Source organism: Aplidium turbinatum, chromosome 11 (genome assembly GCF_918807975.1).
Source record: "Aplidium turbinatum chromosome 11, kaAplTurb1.1, whole genome shotgun sequence".
NCBI lineage: Eukaryota > Metazoa > Chordata > Ascidiacea > Aplousobranchia > Polyclinidae > Aplidium > Aplidium turbinatum.
Window position 1 is genome coordinate 2,057,737 of NC_137482.1, and position 16,755 is coordinate 2,074,491.

At 37.6% G+C, this 16,755-nt stretch overlaps 1 protein-coding gene across 1 annotated transcript in view; it reads right to left on the reverse strand.

Annotated features, from left to right (window-relative positions):
- Positions 1 to 8,954: 8,954 nt before the first annotated feature.
- The window catches only part of LOC145779482 (C-type lectin-like), a 28,716-nt gene continuing 20,915 nt past the window's right edge, over positions 8,955 to 16,755 (reverse strand). Inside the window, exons 3-5 of the mRNA XM_082591084.1 lie at positions 14,943 to 14,987; positions 14,513 to 14,669; positions 8,955 to 9,563 (exon numbers count right to left, since the gene is read on the reverse strand). Coding sequence (XP_082447210.1) covers positions 9,308 to 9,563; positions 14,513 to 14,669; positions 14,943 to 14,987 — 458 coding nt within the window. The 3' untranslated portion in view covers positions 8,955 to 9,307. The remainder of the gene's footprint in view (positions 9,564 to 14,512; positions 14,670 to 14,942; positions 14,988 to 16,755) is intronic.

The window sequence follows — 16,755 nt, forward strand, 5'->3', positions numbered from 1 at the left end:
TTGTTTCTTCATGTATCTATTTTTCTTGAAATTTAATAGGTCCTGCGGCCCATTGATTTATTTTAAGTGACAATGCGGCCCACTATAATAATAGGTTAGACATCCCTGTCCTAGCCTCTCGTTTAACATGGTTATAGGCAAATTGTTCGTAAACAGTTGTTCGTAAAACAATTCTTCGTAAACAGTTGTTCGTAAAACAATTGTTCGTAAACAGTTGTTGCTGAAATGAAATCCGTAAAGCAATTCTTCGTAAAGCATTTCTTCGTATACATCAAATCTCAATTGCATGCACGAAGAAATGCTTTGGGAAGACTTGTTTTACAAAGAATTAATTTTACGAAGAATTATTTCCAAAGAATTGTTTACGAAGAATTGTTTTACGAAGAACTGTTTACGAAGAAAACGTCGGACACCGTTTAACATGCAACAGTGATCATGTCGGTAAACAGTGACCTTTCATTTGTGATGCAATATCATCAAAAATTGATAGATTCTAATGATGAGTCAGATGACAAATCCATTTTATATGGAAAATTATAAACCTGCAAGGTGTAATGGTATCCATTTTGAACTCTGAGCGTTGCGCGAAAAAAAATCATCAACAATTGCAACATCTTCAGAAAAAAGTAGAAGCAACAAAACGCGAACGTTGGAAAGTGCTGAGAACGCTATAAGATAATCAGTTATAATTATGACGTGGTCGCAACACTTTGGCACAATTTTAAAATTTAGAAGAAAAAAAAAGAGTACGGCATGCAAAACTTTCACAATAAATGAGTAAAAAAATAGAAAATAGACAATTAATATGAGGTTCGGTTATGGTGCGTTATCGACGTTTAATGAATGAAAAACAAACATATATTTAATGAGAAATGGAAGTAATTTCTTCATTACGAAAGGTGGTGAAGAATATTTCCTGTGTTGATGCTGAGTGTGGGCAGCTGCTGAACAGGATGGGTGGTAGCCTGTAGATTTATTATGAGTTCACCTCATTTCAAAACACGTTGAAAAATGAGTTTGCCTATTAAAGGATGAATCTCAGGAAAGTGATTAAAGAAAATCAAGCAAACACCTCCGTATCTCGAAAAGCACTTCTCTAGTCTTTCTTTAATTTAGAATCTGTGTCTTCTGACACAGGAAGGATGTTGCGTGCGAGCTCACACCCACGACAGATGGGATATTGTGACGTGTACTGTAATAAAGAATCAATTGCATTGTTCTTTGGTTCTGTACAACTCAAAACATTACAAAGTGCAGGGACAAGAAATATTTTTTACACCAAGCATGTTATTGTAACGTTTCTATGACCTACTCTCGAATACGAGATACTAACCGGGTATGAAATGTTTGAAAAACTATTAAGGCCATTGTAGAACCCATTATTGAAAGACAGCAGCCACATTTCCAGTAAACCAGAAATTTTCAATGTTAATTTTAAAACTTTTCGGGGGAAAAGACTTAATAATTATGACCGCAAAGAATGACTACGATTTTTCACAATCTTTCATAACTGATGTCACGTAATGACAACAATTGATAATAGTTTGTTAGATAAAGTGTTGTAAAGTGTTGGAACGTAAAGGCTTGTTCATTGTTGGCATTGACGATTACAGTGTTGCCTATCCTCTGTGTCGCGTTGTATCCCAGCTGGTAAACTTGGTTTTTTCATTGATTCAACGTTCGTAGACGTGTCTGTTGACGTGTACGTCCGTGCATGTTATAAATCAATCAAAATCACTAATTCTGCTATCTGAGATAAGATTTCAAACGATCTGGCAGAATAATTTTGGTAGAATACGGTGCGATACTGATGAGCCCAGCCTCATGGGCGAAACACGTGTCTATCGCTGTCAATTCTTGCTACAAATCGGCTGCCGAGAAACGATCTGAGTTATGTTAGTCTGTTTGTAATGAAATAATATATTTCATTAATCATCCTCATCAATAACAGCTAACACAACTTTCCATTTATTCAAACTTATTTTGAAGTAAACATTTGATTTCAATTTACGGACGTTGTCGTGCAAGTGCGATTGTAAACAAAATATATTGATTTGAATGTTCTAAGTGATAATACTCATATTTTATTTTGGGCCCATTGCGATAACATATAGTACACTGCATGCACAGATGCGATTTAACAGACAACAGAAAGCAGCGAAGTGACATATAGTCTTCAAGTCAGCTGCTCCTTTCTATTTTATCAGAACACCATTTTCATTTGGCATACCATTAAGTGTCTTTGTCGAGACACAGCCGCGTGCTCTAAATTTAACAATAAAATTGTACAATTTAGGATCCGAAACTAATCGGGATTCGGCTTTTATATAAAAATGAGATCCGGATCCGATTCGGTGAAAAACGGCAAGATCCGGATTTGATTCCTGTATTTCTCTGACGCACCCTACTCCCAGAACCAAGATGGCGTAGTTTGAGCTTCCCTGTATACCCTTTTCCTTTATTGAACACAATACTGTGCTAACAATTGCTAAAAGAGGTATTATAATCAATAAAGTGGTTGCAGTGTTTCCACCAAATTACTTGTAGAAATTTGTTCAACGAAATATTACAATAAAATGAGAAATTATTCAGTTCATAAAATACATTTAGCGGAATTCTTTAAATTTATTTCCTTAACTATGCGAATTGTTTATCATTGTAGCAATTTATTGTTCATATATTTAGTGTATCAGTTGTTAGTTAGTAATTTATAAACTTACAAATGAATAATTTGCAGATCTCTCCACCACAAAAGCTGAACTGGATACAAAAGCTCTTAAAAGGAAATACATTTAGGCCAGGAAAAAGAAAGGACATTTTGGTTAGCAAAAATTTTGAAGAAAAAAATGAAACAAAAACCAAACAATTGAGCCAATACAACATTTTGTTATGCAAATTTCGAATATTTTTTTTTTGTAATCAACTTATATAAATACTTCCTTTTCATCTCTCTTAAATTTTTCTCTTTTTTGAGACTAGAGGAATCTATTTGAGAAAGTAAACCTGTTACCTTTTTACTGTAACGCCCTTAACAATACTTTTACCGGAACTGCTTCAATCGATAACTGGACAAAGTTTGCAACAGAAATCTTAAAAACATAGAGCAGAGTAGCCCACGTAAGCTACCACCTACATACTGTTGCTTTGTTAAATAAAACTCTTGCAATGAATCTATGTGATGTATAATGGCATCGATTATATTGATTAGTCAAATAAAAATTACTTTTATTTTATACTTAAATAGGGTCATAAAGAATTTTTAATACTGGTCTGATATTATAATTAGCAGGCCCACAGTTTGAAGCACATCACACTGCAGGTACAATCTGTAATGGAAAGAAATACCATCACCCAGCCGCTTTTTTAACAATACTACAACCTATTGCGCTGTCATTATTTTTTTAACGATTTGTCTGCAACTTTTCGCATACTTCTAGGTTAGGGTGTTGCATACGCCCCATGAAATTTAAATTCTAATCTAAACTTGCTTGACTTTTTCTTTGTGTTAATGAACTTTAATCATCAATCGGAAGTTGGAAAAAATTATTAATGTTTACCCCTACCACAGGGGCAGTTTCTGTGACCAATTTCGTAAAAAAAATAATTTTTTGGCACTAGATGACGCTATTTTAAGTTATATTAATTAAAATCACTTTTAAAACAGGCCTCTTGTATTACTGCACCACTCAAAAAAAGTATACCTTGATTGGGAATTTTGGTCTAGACCAGTGGTTTTCAACCTTTTTGGTGGAACGGAACCCAATGAAACATTCCAAAAGCTCGAGGAACCCCTGTTCCATAATTTAATTGCCTTATGCAAAAAACATCGTTTGATTAATAAGAACTCCTTGATTCGAAGAAAACATGTCGACGAAATTTGGCGGGAAAGCAGAAAGTTAAAGGTAATCGCACCACAAGAAAGCAACGAAAATAGGGATCGCAGCGAACGTGTTAAAGTGTAGTAAATTTATTAATAGTGGCAAACCTAATCAATATTTGATTATATTTAAACAATATGCATCTAATAATAAAATAGACTCTCGGATTTGAAGTTAAACTTGCGGAACCCCTAGACTTACTGGCGGAACCTTAGGGTTCCGCGGAACCCTGGTTGAAAACTACTGGTCTAGAGATATATGCATATTAGTGCTCATTTTTAACTCTTTACTACCATTTGTGGCGAAAATATAATCTTCGTTTTGCCACCACTTAACCAACCAAGTTGAGCAGAACTTGGCATAGCCACTTTATAATATGAGGGTTTTGTTTTGGGCACTGGGCTACTGGCTTAATGAAATGCTGTAGGGCAATGAAGTACAATTTTAAGTAAGTTTATTGTATTGTATCATTTTTCCATAAAATAACTTAAACTTTCATCAGTTTAAACAACCAACAAACGATACAAACATGTTACAAACACTTTTCTCAATCAGACCTCTGGGAACGTTTATGCATATTAGGCATCTTCCTTCTTTGCTTTTCCCCAACCTGGACACAATTTTGAAGATTTTCTTCACTTTTCAGAAGAATATAAAAAATTGGTCACAAGCTTCACTTCCCTCTCAGTCATTGCAAACTCTCAGAGTTCATAATCGCTCTGCAAATAGGTTCTCATTTTCTTCCATTGTACTTCAGGTTTTTTAAGAAAAGCATTGAGGATTGCAAAATTTGAAAAGACGGTGGTCACAGCGGTAAACCATAATCTCTTCGTGGGAAAATTGTAACATAAGATTCCCAAATCCGTTCGTCTGTATATAATGACCGAACAAACACACACTTGAACTTCTTTTCAAACAGTGTATTTCTGTAAAATTAGCCCGAGGCTATCGAAAACGAGGGAGGTGCAACGCCGTACACCACTGAAAACTGTCACTACAGAACAGATTACTTGGATAAAAGACGGAACCTTTGTCCAGCTAGCAAGCACTAAGCCAACAGTTAAATGTGCGGCCAACTTTCAAACAATCATTTTACGAATGACCAGAATAGATAGCAATATCTCAAACTCACATCTGCAGTACTGTGACGCAATAATGAAAGACAATTATGAAGTCATTCAAACAGGTGTTTAAAGCTGATGTAATATTTCCTGTTTAAACAGGTTTCAAACTGAAACAGGCCCAAACAAGTCCAAACAGGTTTGACACAAGTCTATGAACGATGGTGCAATTTTGGCACATTTTCTAGCAACTTCCATGACGTAATATTCAGTAGACTTGAACGGTTTTTATATGACGTTTGAATAGGTGAACCATTGTCTGGAACAGACGGTTTGCTAGCAAACGTGATAAACTGTTTCAAAAAGCTCTTGCTTAGTTTTGATGTCAGGTAGTTTTGGCTTGTCAAATTCAGCACCAAACCTTCCAGTAATTGATTCATTTTTAGAGACTATACAAGACTTTTGTCGGTTATATCTTCATCCCTCAAGATCCATCACACATGAGTTTTCAATACAAATGCCATGTGTTGTGTGTTTTGAAAAAGCTTTAAGTGCAACAGCACTTACAACGGTGTCAATATCACCGAAGTTCTTGAGAGTGTTGACAAAATTAGACCAACATGTGGTGCTGAAACGGCAATTGAACCACTACTTAAACTCTTAGACTATTAAAACACACACAGTCCATAAATCTTGATGTTTTGTAGTTGGTAGTTTGAAGCTGTTCCTGGTAAAATGGACTTGTGCAGCATGATCAGTTGATCACTTTGTAGCAATAAAGTAACTTTTTCATCCATCTTGCTTTATGGGCAATGTCACACTTCAAAAACTTAAATTGGCTTTTAACCCATTGTTCAATGTAGGCTTCCATCAAAGTCAATAGTCCCTTGTAATTTCCATTTGGGTAAGCCTGAGCTTCCCGGATGATATCTATTAACACCTCATGCTTTTTTGATTGTGCAATGGGAAAATTCCGCAGTTCTTTTGGGTCTCTTGTGCGCAGTGAAGCTGATGCAAGTGAGGCGGCTTGAAAATCTTTATCTGAAAATCTTTGAAATAGCACCAATTCAGCAAACGTCAAACGTTTTGGTCAGCGTTGAAATTGAAAGACAGAAGTTTGAAGTTGAAATCTTTGCTTCTGCTGCAACATTTTCTCCTTTGTTTTCCTGTCCACTATTAACTCCTATCATGTTTGTAGCTACAGCCGTATTTTCTGTTTGTTTGACCACACCTTCCAATTTTTGTTTCCTGGCCCGCTTTTTCCGTTCAATCTGTGAGGTGTTGATTAATGTTGTGGAGAATTGCGCGATTTGGTCATTCTTCATACTTTCAAAAAAACTTCAAATCTTCAAACTTCAAAAAACATCAAATCATCTTCATTAGTTTTTTTTTACTTAAGGTTTTCGTTTTTTACTACCTTTTGTCTTTTTTTATTTTCCCTGGGCCAAAATGGCATTACAAGACTGGGTTTTGCATTTCATTTTTTATGTTGCCTGATCTTCTCTCTGGTTTACGTGGTTTTACATTACGGGTTGGCGCTCGTTCGACTGTAGCCTTTAATTTCCCTCATGTTTATGAGTAACAGTAAGATCCTCTAAAGAGAAATGCTTACAACCTTTCTTGGGCTATGGCCAACTGAACTGCACTTTAAATAAATTGTTGTATTCTGAGCAGCTGAACTGACACCTCAGCATATTGAGTGAATCATAGTTTAACAAGTGACCAACAAAAACTTTATCTTCTTTTTAAATACAGTTGAAAAATTATGATCGATGGCATTATCTTTTTTGGAAGATTGGATGCATGTGATTTTTTTTTAATGGGACAAATTCAATTTAAGACATGGGCATTATATTATTGCACCAGAGTTGTAAAAACTTGACAGCTCAGTTGGTAAGCGCGTAACATCGTGAACGAAGAAGCTTCAAGATCAAGCGGCGCTGGTTCGACTCTCGGGGTGTGCGCTTGAGCAACACATTCTAAGGACTGCTCTCAATTTAGCGGCACCTAATGGATGGAATAATTCCCCTGCAACAAGATTTCAACAATCGGAAGCTTCACTCTGTCAATCTTGGTAACCGGCCATGCGTCAAAAGCCTCTAAATTCTGCAAGTATGCGAAACTACCGAGAATACCTTAGCAAGGCTTTGTCAGTCCGAGGATAAAGATGCAAAATCAACCAACCGAAAGGTGAGCAAAGATAACACTGTACAATCAAATAACTATGGTGTTATACTATACTTGATAAAAGCATGCAGTAGATTACAGCACTCCAGTGAATTTACTTGATTTGATGGAGAAAATGTTTTTCTGCCCTCTAGTGGCAGTTTTAAAATGTATCACGAATAGGAACAAAACCCTCACACTCAGGGCCTATGAGAGGGGGGTACGGAGGGTACGGCGTACCCTTGAGGGCCCAAGCCTGTGTTTGTTGGGGGGCCCGAAATTGTGGTTTTATAGTTTATGCGCAAAAATTTTTGGTTAAAACCATCCGAAACGACTGATTTCAAGCATAAAAGTTATTATATTCTTTAGTTCTGGGGGGCCCGTAATCTAGCAAAAGGGTCCAGAAAGGTAATTTAATGCTTTACGTGCAAAAATTTTCTGTTAAAAGCACCCTAAATTAAATCATCAAAGTTAGTTATTCTCCTGTCTCCTGGGGGAGGGAGGGGCATAGTGTAGCAATAGCAGGTTTGAGAAAAACCCAGGCAAAAAGCCCGGGTGTTTTTGTTTTTTTGTGTTTTTAAAAACTATTTGACAAAGGTACTTTCACGCTTATTTCACTTCAAAATGAATTTCGGAGTTAGAGCAGGAGCAGGAGAATACTCTCGGAGCAGGACCGGAGCCGGAGTAAAAAAAAGTGACTTCTCTCATTCACCTCTGCTAGTGCTGGGCATGTGGTGAATGCAAAAGTTAATGAAGAAAGGTTAGAATTGGTCAGATGATTAACTTGATTATGTTTTAACAAGATGTTATGTTTGAGCATTGGTAGAGAGCTTGGCTTGTACCAGATACATATAACACTCAGTAACGTTAACGGATTTAACATTCAACACACAAAAAAAACATGAAAAAACTACTAAATCCAACGTTTTCGACATCACATACCAGTAGTGTCCTCTTCAGAAATAATTATAAGGTACATCAAAGAGAAATAAAAAAATGAATTTAAAAATTTTACATTAAAGATGTACAATAAGCGACACCTCTCAACAGCAGTACAGCACCATCAACAACTGACACACGAATTCAATGCAGGATACAGAAATTAGCGAGGGTCAGATTACATGATACGTACAACACAAAATAATAGTTTTATTGCAGCCTGATACTATTATTGCGCACAGATGTCCAATTCTGCAGTAAAATGTTGTGTGGTGTGCAATACGCGTAAGCAAACATCACACTTTTTTCCCAAGACAAAGGGAGCCCGGAATGATTCTTCGTACCCCTAGAGAAAATTTCTCTGAGGCCCTGCTCACACTATAAAAGGGAGCTATGCCAAATTATGTTTGTTCGAATCGGCCGAGTAGTTGCCAAGAAAACTCGAATACAATTTCGCCACTAATGGCAGCAAAGAAGTAAAAATGAGTATTAATATGCTCATATCTGCAGACCGAAAGGCCCAATCAGAGCAAACTTTTTTCAAACTAAACTAGAGAGAGCATTTTTAAAAGTTCATCTAATGATATAACTTTATCACAGCGCCCACTATTGGTAGAAGTTGATTTTTTCACCAAATCGGTCACACAAATTGCCCCTGTGGGTTGGACAAACTTTGATGAATTTTTTTCAAACTTCGGATTTATGATCAATATTCATTACCACAAAAATAAAAATAATTCAAGCTGTTTTTGAGAAGTTCAGGGCGTGTGCAACACCCTATTGTAGGTAGGAGGAAATTAACTTTAATTTCAACCTTAGCCCTAATTTTAAGATAAAACAGTATATTGAAGACCAACTACAACAGTTATACAGCGGACGTAGGGTAAACAAATTTTGAAATTTCCGTCCAGCAAAAAAGCACATGATATTGTTCGAGCCGTCCTACTAATGTATTATAATCTTCAATCTGTTGTTTTATTGATAAGCTTACTGCTCCAAATGAACACAAAAAGCTTTGCATCAATTTACAATGAATATGATTTATTATGTCGCATTTGCAGAAAAAAAGATGTCAACTATAGTTTGTTGCTCAACTACAGCCAATGCAGCAGATATAGATAGACAACTGCATAATAAATTGTCGGATATACAGTAATTGGTACAATTTGGCTTCGTGTATACGTTTATACATTGATCAAAACAAAGCTTTTGTAGTATTAGAACATAAATAATTCACTTTTTTGTTTATTTGAACTCGCAACTTTAAACACTGAGAAGTTTCTCACATATTCCTTTTACCGCGCTAGAACAGCTTTCATCATTGAAACCATACGAGAGGTGTGGAGCGAATATCACGACACAGTTTTCACGTTTGCCCCCGTTTGGTTCTCCTGTGTACCATGCAGTATTGTCTGGAGTTGAAAGAGTCCCACCCAACCATCTAAACGTTCCTTCTTCTTCAAGATCACGCAATCCTATCCACAAGTCACCGGAACCTGATATCCCGTTGTATATGTACCTTAAAAAGCAGCATCAGCATCAAACAGACATTGACTAAGACTCCAACAGCGGCAACATGTTGCAAAAGTAGACAAACAACTTTGTGAAAGATCATTTTCAGAAAATGAAGGCCAGCGAAACAAAGCAACACACTTCACTGAGTACAAATTTAAACCGGCCCTTTGTTTTTAGTTGCAGTAGGCTACATATTCTTTTTCATTACATAACGCCATGTTGTTTTTTTATAAATAGCTGTTTTCACCAACATGTATTTTCAGCTTGCATTGAACAGTCGTAGAAAAGTTGCAAACTTCACAAACCCTTTTGGCCGTTGCGTGAATAATTTTTCGCACTCGCCTTACTGAGCGTATTTAATTCGGTCACTTTGTTTTCCTGGATGTTGGGGAATCCCCATGCCGCAGCACAATATGCTTTAGTTCAATTTCCTTTTGAGTCTTATTGTTTTATCTTCTTGTCTTGCCTATTGCGGAGAAGTATCCGGCTGGGTAACTGTTTTCTGGTGTAATCGCATTAGGTTACTCTCGAGTGATTATACCTTTCACAATTGTCAAATTATTACTAGCCTACATGATATACAACCAGTGATATACGCGCATACAAAAAATATTGACGCCGTCAGCGTAAACGCAAACGTTCGAAAAACCATACGCCGTATGCGTCAACGTAACTTGTAAAAAAAGTTGGCGGCGTCAGCGCATACACTACCGTAAACTAATTTTGTTTGCTAGGTACCAAACATTCACACGGTATAAACCACTCGAAACAAACAAGTTTTATTTTGAATTTCCACGAAGATACACAAGCATCTGAAAGTGTTCATCTGACGTTTTGCTGTGTTTTGGTTTCAATATGTCTTTGCCCATTGAAAACATTCTTTCAACTGCAGCGCTGGAAGGTATTGGCGTATTGTAGCGAAAAAAATACATTAAAAAGTATGCGTTAACGCTATGCGCTAAAAAACTGCGAAAACTTTACGGCGTAGCCTCAAGCGCAAACTATCCAAAAAAATGTGGCCGCAAGAGTTAGCGTAAACAAAAAGTCTACGCCGCATACTTGCGGCGTAGAATTTGCGGCGTATACGTACATCTCTGTATACAACTATTAGTTGTTTATTATGAAAAAAAATACATCTGCAATCGTTGTAAATTAACAGAAACTGCAATAATTACTAATTTCCATCCAACAATATAATTCATACCCATTCCCAATATGCGGTTCTATTTGAATAAGGACCTTCTGATGATCCTCCTTTTAGGTGAAACAGGCTGTCAAGGGTTTAGAGACTAATAACTACATTTGATTTAATTCATACCCAATGTGAACCATGTAATTTCAATATTAAACTTAATATAACAAGTGAAGAACTGACTTGTAGAACCACTTAAGTCACATTTTTTTTTGGAAATTTAATTACCACTAAAAATATTGAAAATTGAATGAGGCTGTTCACCAGGCATTAAATTAAATGATATGAGATGTTCTACTGGTGCAAATTAAGCTAAACTATCACAAGATGTATACAGTGACAATCTGCTTTTATTCCGACGTTTCGTCAATCAGACACGACTGACTTCTTCAGGGGGCTAGACCAGGTAGTGACTACCTGTCTAGCATGGCAAAACACAGGACATATTGCTGAAAACAACTAAACATGCAAAATGAAAATTCAACTTCTGGACAAAAACTTATCGCGCGCAAAGTTTGAAATAAGTTAGAAAAAAGGGGGACTTAATTGCGATCAACAAGAAACTAAAATAACAACAAGATAGGAGAGTGAACGGCATGAGTCATGAATCGAGTTTTGTACGCACTACTGCACAGTTTTACAATCAGCATGAAACCAATTTAAAAAAACGTCAAATCAGCACTTACAATAGTTTTTTGTAGATAGCGGGAAAAGAGATGCCATCATTGCGATTCATTACATGAGGCTTTTGATTGATGAACCAACTTTCAGAAAACATTCGCTTTTTATAATCACTTTCAACTTTTAGAATTTTAGAATTGCTCCAAGTTATTTTATGATCTGAAGTTATGGCATGCATGCAAGGAGCGGAATGTTCAGGGCGTTGATATTTGAAAGCTCTTTTGTGTTCATTAATGCGAGATTTGAGATCTCGTTTTGTTTGGCCAACATAAATTAAATTGCAATCATCACAAGAAACTTGGTACACTAAACCTGAGATTTCGCTTTGATTCAAGGGGTCTTTTAAAGATGGCAAAAATTTACTTATTGTCAAGAAAGGTTTTAAAGCGACTTTTACACCAATTTCATTTAAGATACGCCGAATTTTTTCAGAAACTCCCTTAACATAAGGTAAAGAAACAAAAGACTTATACTGGGTAGATGGGGGTACTAAACTTTTAGGTTGTCGTTGGCAAGCATGCTTTCTTGGAAATCCATTGAGGCGCAAAGTATTGTGTAATGCTTTGTTAAAATATGTTGTACAGTACGATGATCAGTGCATGACTCCGCGCAAAACTTGTTTTAAAAAACGGTAGTATTGGTAAAGCAGAAGTTAATTGGAAACAGCATTTAGAAAAAAGGTGCTTGGCTTCATAGCCTTCTGTGCTTATGCGATTGGTTATCTCAAACGAGTTGCCATAGAGAAAATATTAAGATTACTTAGAGCCAAGGTAGGCTACATTAGAAACGAAAAAGAAAATCTTACAAACTAAAGGTCTAAGTGGCAAAATACCTGCAAAAGGGCCAAGAAGAACCTAACGATTCACACTTTTCAATATCTTTCACCATGCGTCAAAGAAACCAATAAATGTTGACAAGATGCAAGAAATCGATCAAAGTGGAACGTGGTTGTACAGTAGATTGACGGTTGAATCGGCTCTTGTCGAAAGCACAGAGGGAGGGTAAGTCTAGAAGTGGAAAGTGAGAAAGGGAAGCACAAAGGGAGAGTAAATCTAGAAGTGGAAAGTGAGAAAGGGCAGCACAGAGGGAGTGTAAGTCTAGAAGTGAGAAAGGGAAGCACAGAGGGAGAGTAAGTCTAGAAGTGGAAAGTGAGAAAGGGAAGCACAGAGAGAAAGTAAGTCTAGAAGTGGAAAGTGAGAAAGGGAAGCACAAAGGGAGAGTAAATCTAGAAGTGGAAAGTGAGAAAGGGCAGCACAGAGGGAGAGTAAGTCTAGAAGTGAGAAAGGGAAGCACAGAGGGAGAGTAAGTCTAGAAGTAGAAAGTGAGAAAGGGAAGCACAGAGGGAAAGTAAGTCTAGAAGTGGAAAGTGAGAAAGGGAAGCACAAAGGGAGAGTAAATCTAGAAGTGGAAAATGAGAAAGGGCAGCACAGAGGGAGAGTAACTCTAGAAGTGAGAAAGGGAAGCACAGAGGGAGAGTAAGTCTAGAAGTGGAAAGTGAGAAAGGGAAGCACAGAGGGAGAGTAAGTCTAGAAGTGGAAAGTGAGAAAGGGAAGCACAGAGAGAGAGTAACTCTAGAAGCGGAAAGTGAGAAAGGGAAGCACAGAGAGAGAGTAAGTCTAGAAGTGAAAAGTGAGAAAGGGAAGCACAAAGGGAGAGTAAGTCTAGAAGTGGAAAGTGAGAAAGGGAAGCACAAAGGGAGAGTAAGTCTAGAAGTGGAAAGTGAGAAAGGGAAGCACAAAGGGAGAGTAAGTCTAGAAGTGAAAAGTGAGAAAGGGAAGCACAAAGGGAGAGTAAGTCTAGAAGTGGAAAGTGAGAAAGGGAAGCACAAAGGGAGAGTAAGTCTAGAAGCGGAAAGTGAGAAAGGGAAGCACAAAGGGAGAGTAAGTCTAGAAGCGGAAAGTGAGAAAGGGAAGCACAAAGAGAGAGTAACTCTAGAAGCGGAAAGTGAGAAGGGAAGCACAGAGAGAGAGTAACTCTAGAAGCGGAAAGTGAGAAAGGGAAGCACAAAGGGAGAGTAAGTCTAGAAGCGGAAAGTGAGAAAGGGAAGCACAAAGAGAGAGTAAGTCTAGAAGTGAAAAGTGAGAAAGGGAAGCACAGAGAGAGAGTAACTCTAGAAGCGGAAAGTGAGAAAGGGAAGCACAAAGGGAGAGTAAGTCTAGAAGCGGAAAGTGAGAAAGGGAAGCACAGAGAGAGAGTAACTCTAGAAGCGGAAAGTGAGAAAGGGAAGCACAAAGGGAGAGTAAGTCTAGAAGCGGAAAGTGAGAAAGGGAAGCACAAAGAGAGAGTAAGTCTAGAAGTGAAAAGTGAGAAAGGGAAGCACAGAGAGAGAGTAACTCTAGAAGCGGAAAGTGAGAAAGGGAAGCACAAAGGGAGAGTAAGTCTAGAAGCGGAAAGTGAGAAGGGAAGCACAAAGGGAGAGTAAGTCTAGAAGCGGAAAGTGAGAAAGGGAAGCACAAAGGGAGAGTAAGTCTAGAAGTGGAAAGTGAGAAAGGGAAGCACAAAGGGAGAGTAAGTCTAGAAGCGGAAAGTGAGAAAGGGAAGCACAAAGGGAGAGTAAGTCTAGAAGTGAAAAGTGAGAAAGGGAAGCACAAAGGGAGAGTAAGTCTAGAAGTGGAAAGTGGGAAAGGGCAGCACAAAGGGAGAGTAAGTCTAGAAGCGGAAAGTGAGAAAGGGAAGCACAAAGGGAGAGTAAGTCTAGAAGCGGAAAGTGAGAAAGGGAAGCACAAAGAGAGAGTAACTCTAGAAGCGGAAAGTGAGAAAGGGAAGCACAGAGAGAGAGTAACTCTAGAAGCGGAAAGTGAGAAAGGGAAGCACAAAGGGAGAGTAAGTCTAGAAGCGGAAAGTGAGAAAGGGAAGCACAGAGAGAGAGTAACTCTAGAAGCGGAAAGTGAGAAAGGGAAGCACAGAGAGAGAGTAAGTCTAGATGTGAAAAGTGAGAAATGGAAAGATAAAATGAATGAAACAAATTAGAAAAAAATAAGAAAATGAAAAAAAAGAGAAATACACAGGGAAAGAAAAACAAGGTGAATATAGCAATGCAGCAGAACAAGAATTAAACTTAAAACAAGTTAACAACTTACTTTCTAATATCACTTTGCATTCCATGAACAGCAAGATCTCCACCAAGTGCTTGGCAAGCTGTTCGGGTTGCTTGCCAACTGGCTCCAACGTCTGTTAGCTTGTACTGGTATCCATTCATACCGTTGAGCCATCCTGGTTCTGGCAGAGGTGTCAAAGCTGTTGTGAAATAAACCAATTTGCAAGTTATTTGTATGTTGCTTTGCTGCTGAATCATAAAAAGCTTAATCAGCCAATTTCGCATTTTTGTAGTTTTATTTTCAGTTGTACAACAACAAAGCTTTAGGTAACATGTAGTAGCATGATTGCATATAGGGATTTCTAAATACGTTGTGACAAAATGCTACAATCTTAATTAGATTTTAAAAGAAAACTTTTTTAAAAAACGATTTTTAAACGTTAAATTTACAGTGAAGATCTTGACTTTCTCACCGCGCGTCAGAAGACTCAGTTGCTGCTCCAAAGCTGCTATTCGTTCTGTGGCAATTCAACATAAGTTTGTTAACGAATTTGTTGATCGAAACACAAGAGTCAGTCCACAACTAAAAATCCACCAGCTCTGTGGCCCAGCGTTTCGCCTTCGGCTCTGGTAGATCTGAGATGGATTCCAGATCGGGTCAAACAGAAGACTTTAGAAATGGTGCTGATTGTGTTCTTTCTTGTATAACGCAGTGAGAATAAATCGGAATATTAATGTGATGACACCGTAAACCTGATATAAAATTAAAAATGATCCCTGTCGCTAAAAGAGTTTAGGTGTTGTCAAGCGTCAATAAATTAAACCACAACATTATTATTATACTGCCTGTGCCGACCGCGCGCATAGGCGTGGCATTGTGATGTCATTTTATTTTGAGTTACTTTAGTGCTAATCAGTGGCGGCTCGTAACTTTTGCTAATGGGGGTGCTGAAAATGGTGATGCTAAGTATGACATTTATGTGACGCGAACGGACGAGCGCCGCAGGCGCGGGCTTCCTAGGGGGGTCTGGGGGCATGCCGTCCAGAAAATTTTTCACTTCTATATGCTCTAAAATGCCATTCCTGGTGTTTTCAGGACAAAAAAATAAAACTTTAAGCAATTGAAAATGTGGACTTTTAGAACTTTGAAATAAAAAATTGCTTTTTCTTAAAGGTTGGTACAAAATAGGAAATTAGAAGTTAATAGATGGGAAAATTTTGTTCAGAATATGAATATCAATCATTTTATTTTTCGTCATTAACGCATCCGGGACGAAAACGATACTACCAACTACAGTAGTCGATATAGACCTACCAGCACGTGAACGGAAAAAGGTGGCAAAACCTTGAAAGGTTTAAAACGTGCCTGAATAGTAAATCATGTAGTACGGTAGGCTATATTTTTGTAGTTAGCACGGCCACAAAACCCAAAAAACAAACAGCAAAAAATAAAACAAAAACAAAGAGAAGCACACATATAGTAATGAATGACAGCCTAATGAAAAGTGTTGTGGATTGAATTTGCCAGTTCCAATATTGATGTGGATGAGCAGTTTTCATAATAATAATAGGACGGAGAAAGAAAACCGGACGTAAAAGAAACCCATCCTCAGGCAAAAACCCGTTTCGATGTGGCCCAGGAGAGCAGGTGTTGAGCTCTTTCTATGGTCAGGCTGCACATCACACAGTAGCCTACGACGATTGAGGTTTGAGATCCAGTTTAAGTTATTGTTTCTTGTCCTGGTGGGTGACGGAATGGATGAGCTGGTAGATGATGATGTCCTGATAGGGTTGATGAAGCTCTCATCACCTTCTGTGCTGGTGTCGGGTTGGTTATGGAGTGTTGCGTTTGCTGTTAATATATACAAACGTAAAAGTACAGCATAAGCAGTGGACATTACTGTTAGGTAGGCCTAATCTTTTGTAAATTATTTCGGATTTCAACTGAAATCTTCACAAGAAAGCCTTTCTACGTTGTCTTTCTATTGCGTTTTGCTTAAACATTGTTTTAGTTTGTGGACAAAAAGTGACTTTGTATCAGTCTTTCTAATTGAAGAAGGAAATTCGTTCCATGTTTTCGCACCTGTGAATTCTATTGAATGCTGAGTAAGCGTTTTTGAGAAGTATGGAATGTTTTCATGGTTTCTTGTAGAAAGGCTGTGTGAACCTCTTTGACATATTTAAAAAGGTTGGAGAAGCGATTTGGTAGTAAATTGTTGTGAAATTTAAATACAAAAACACCAGTTTCCAGTTTGAACAATTGATATCGAGATCTTGCTACAACTG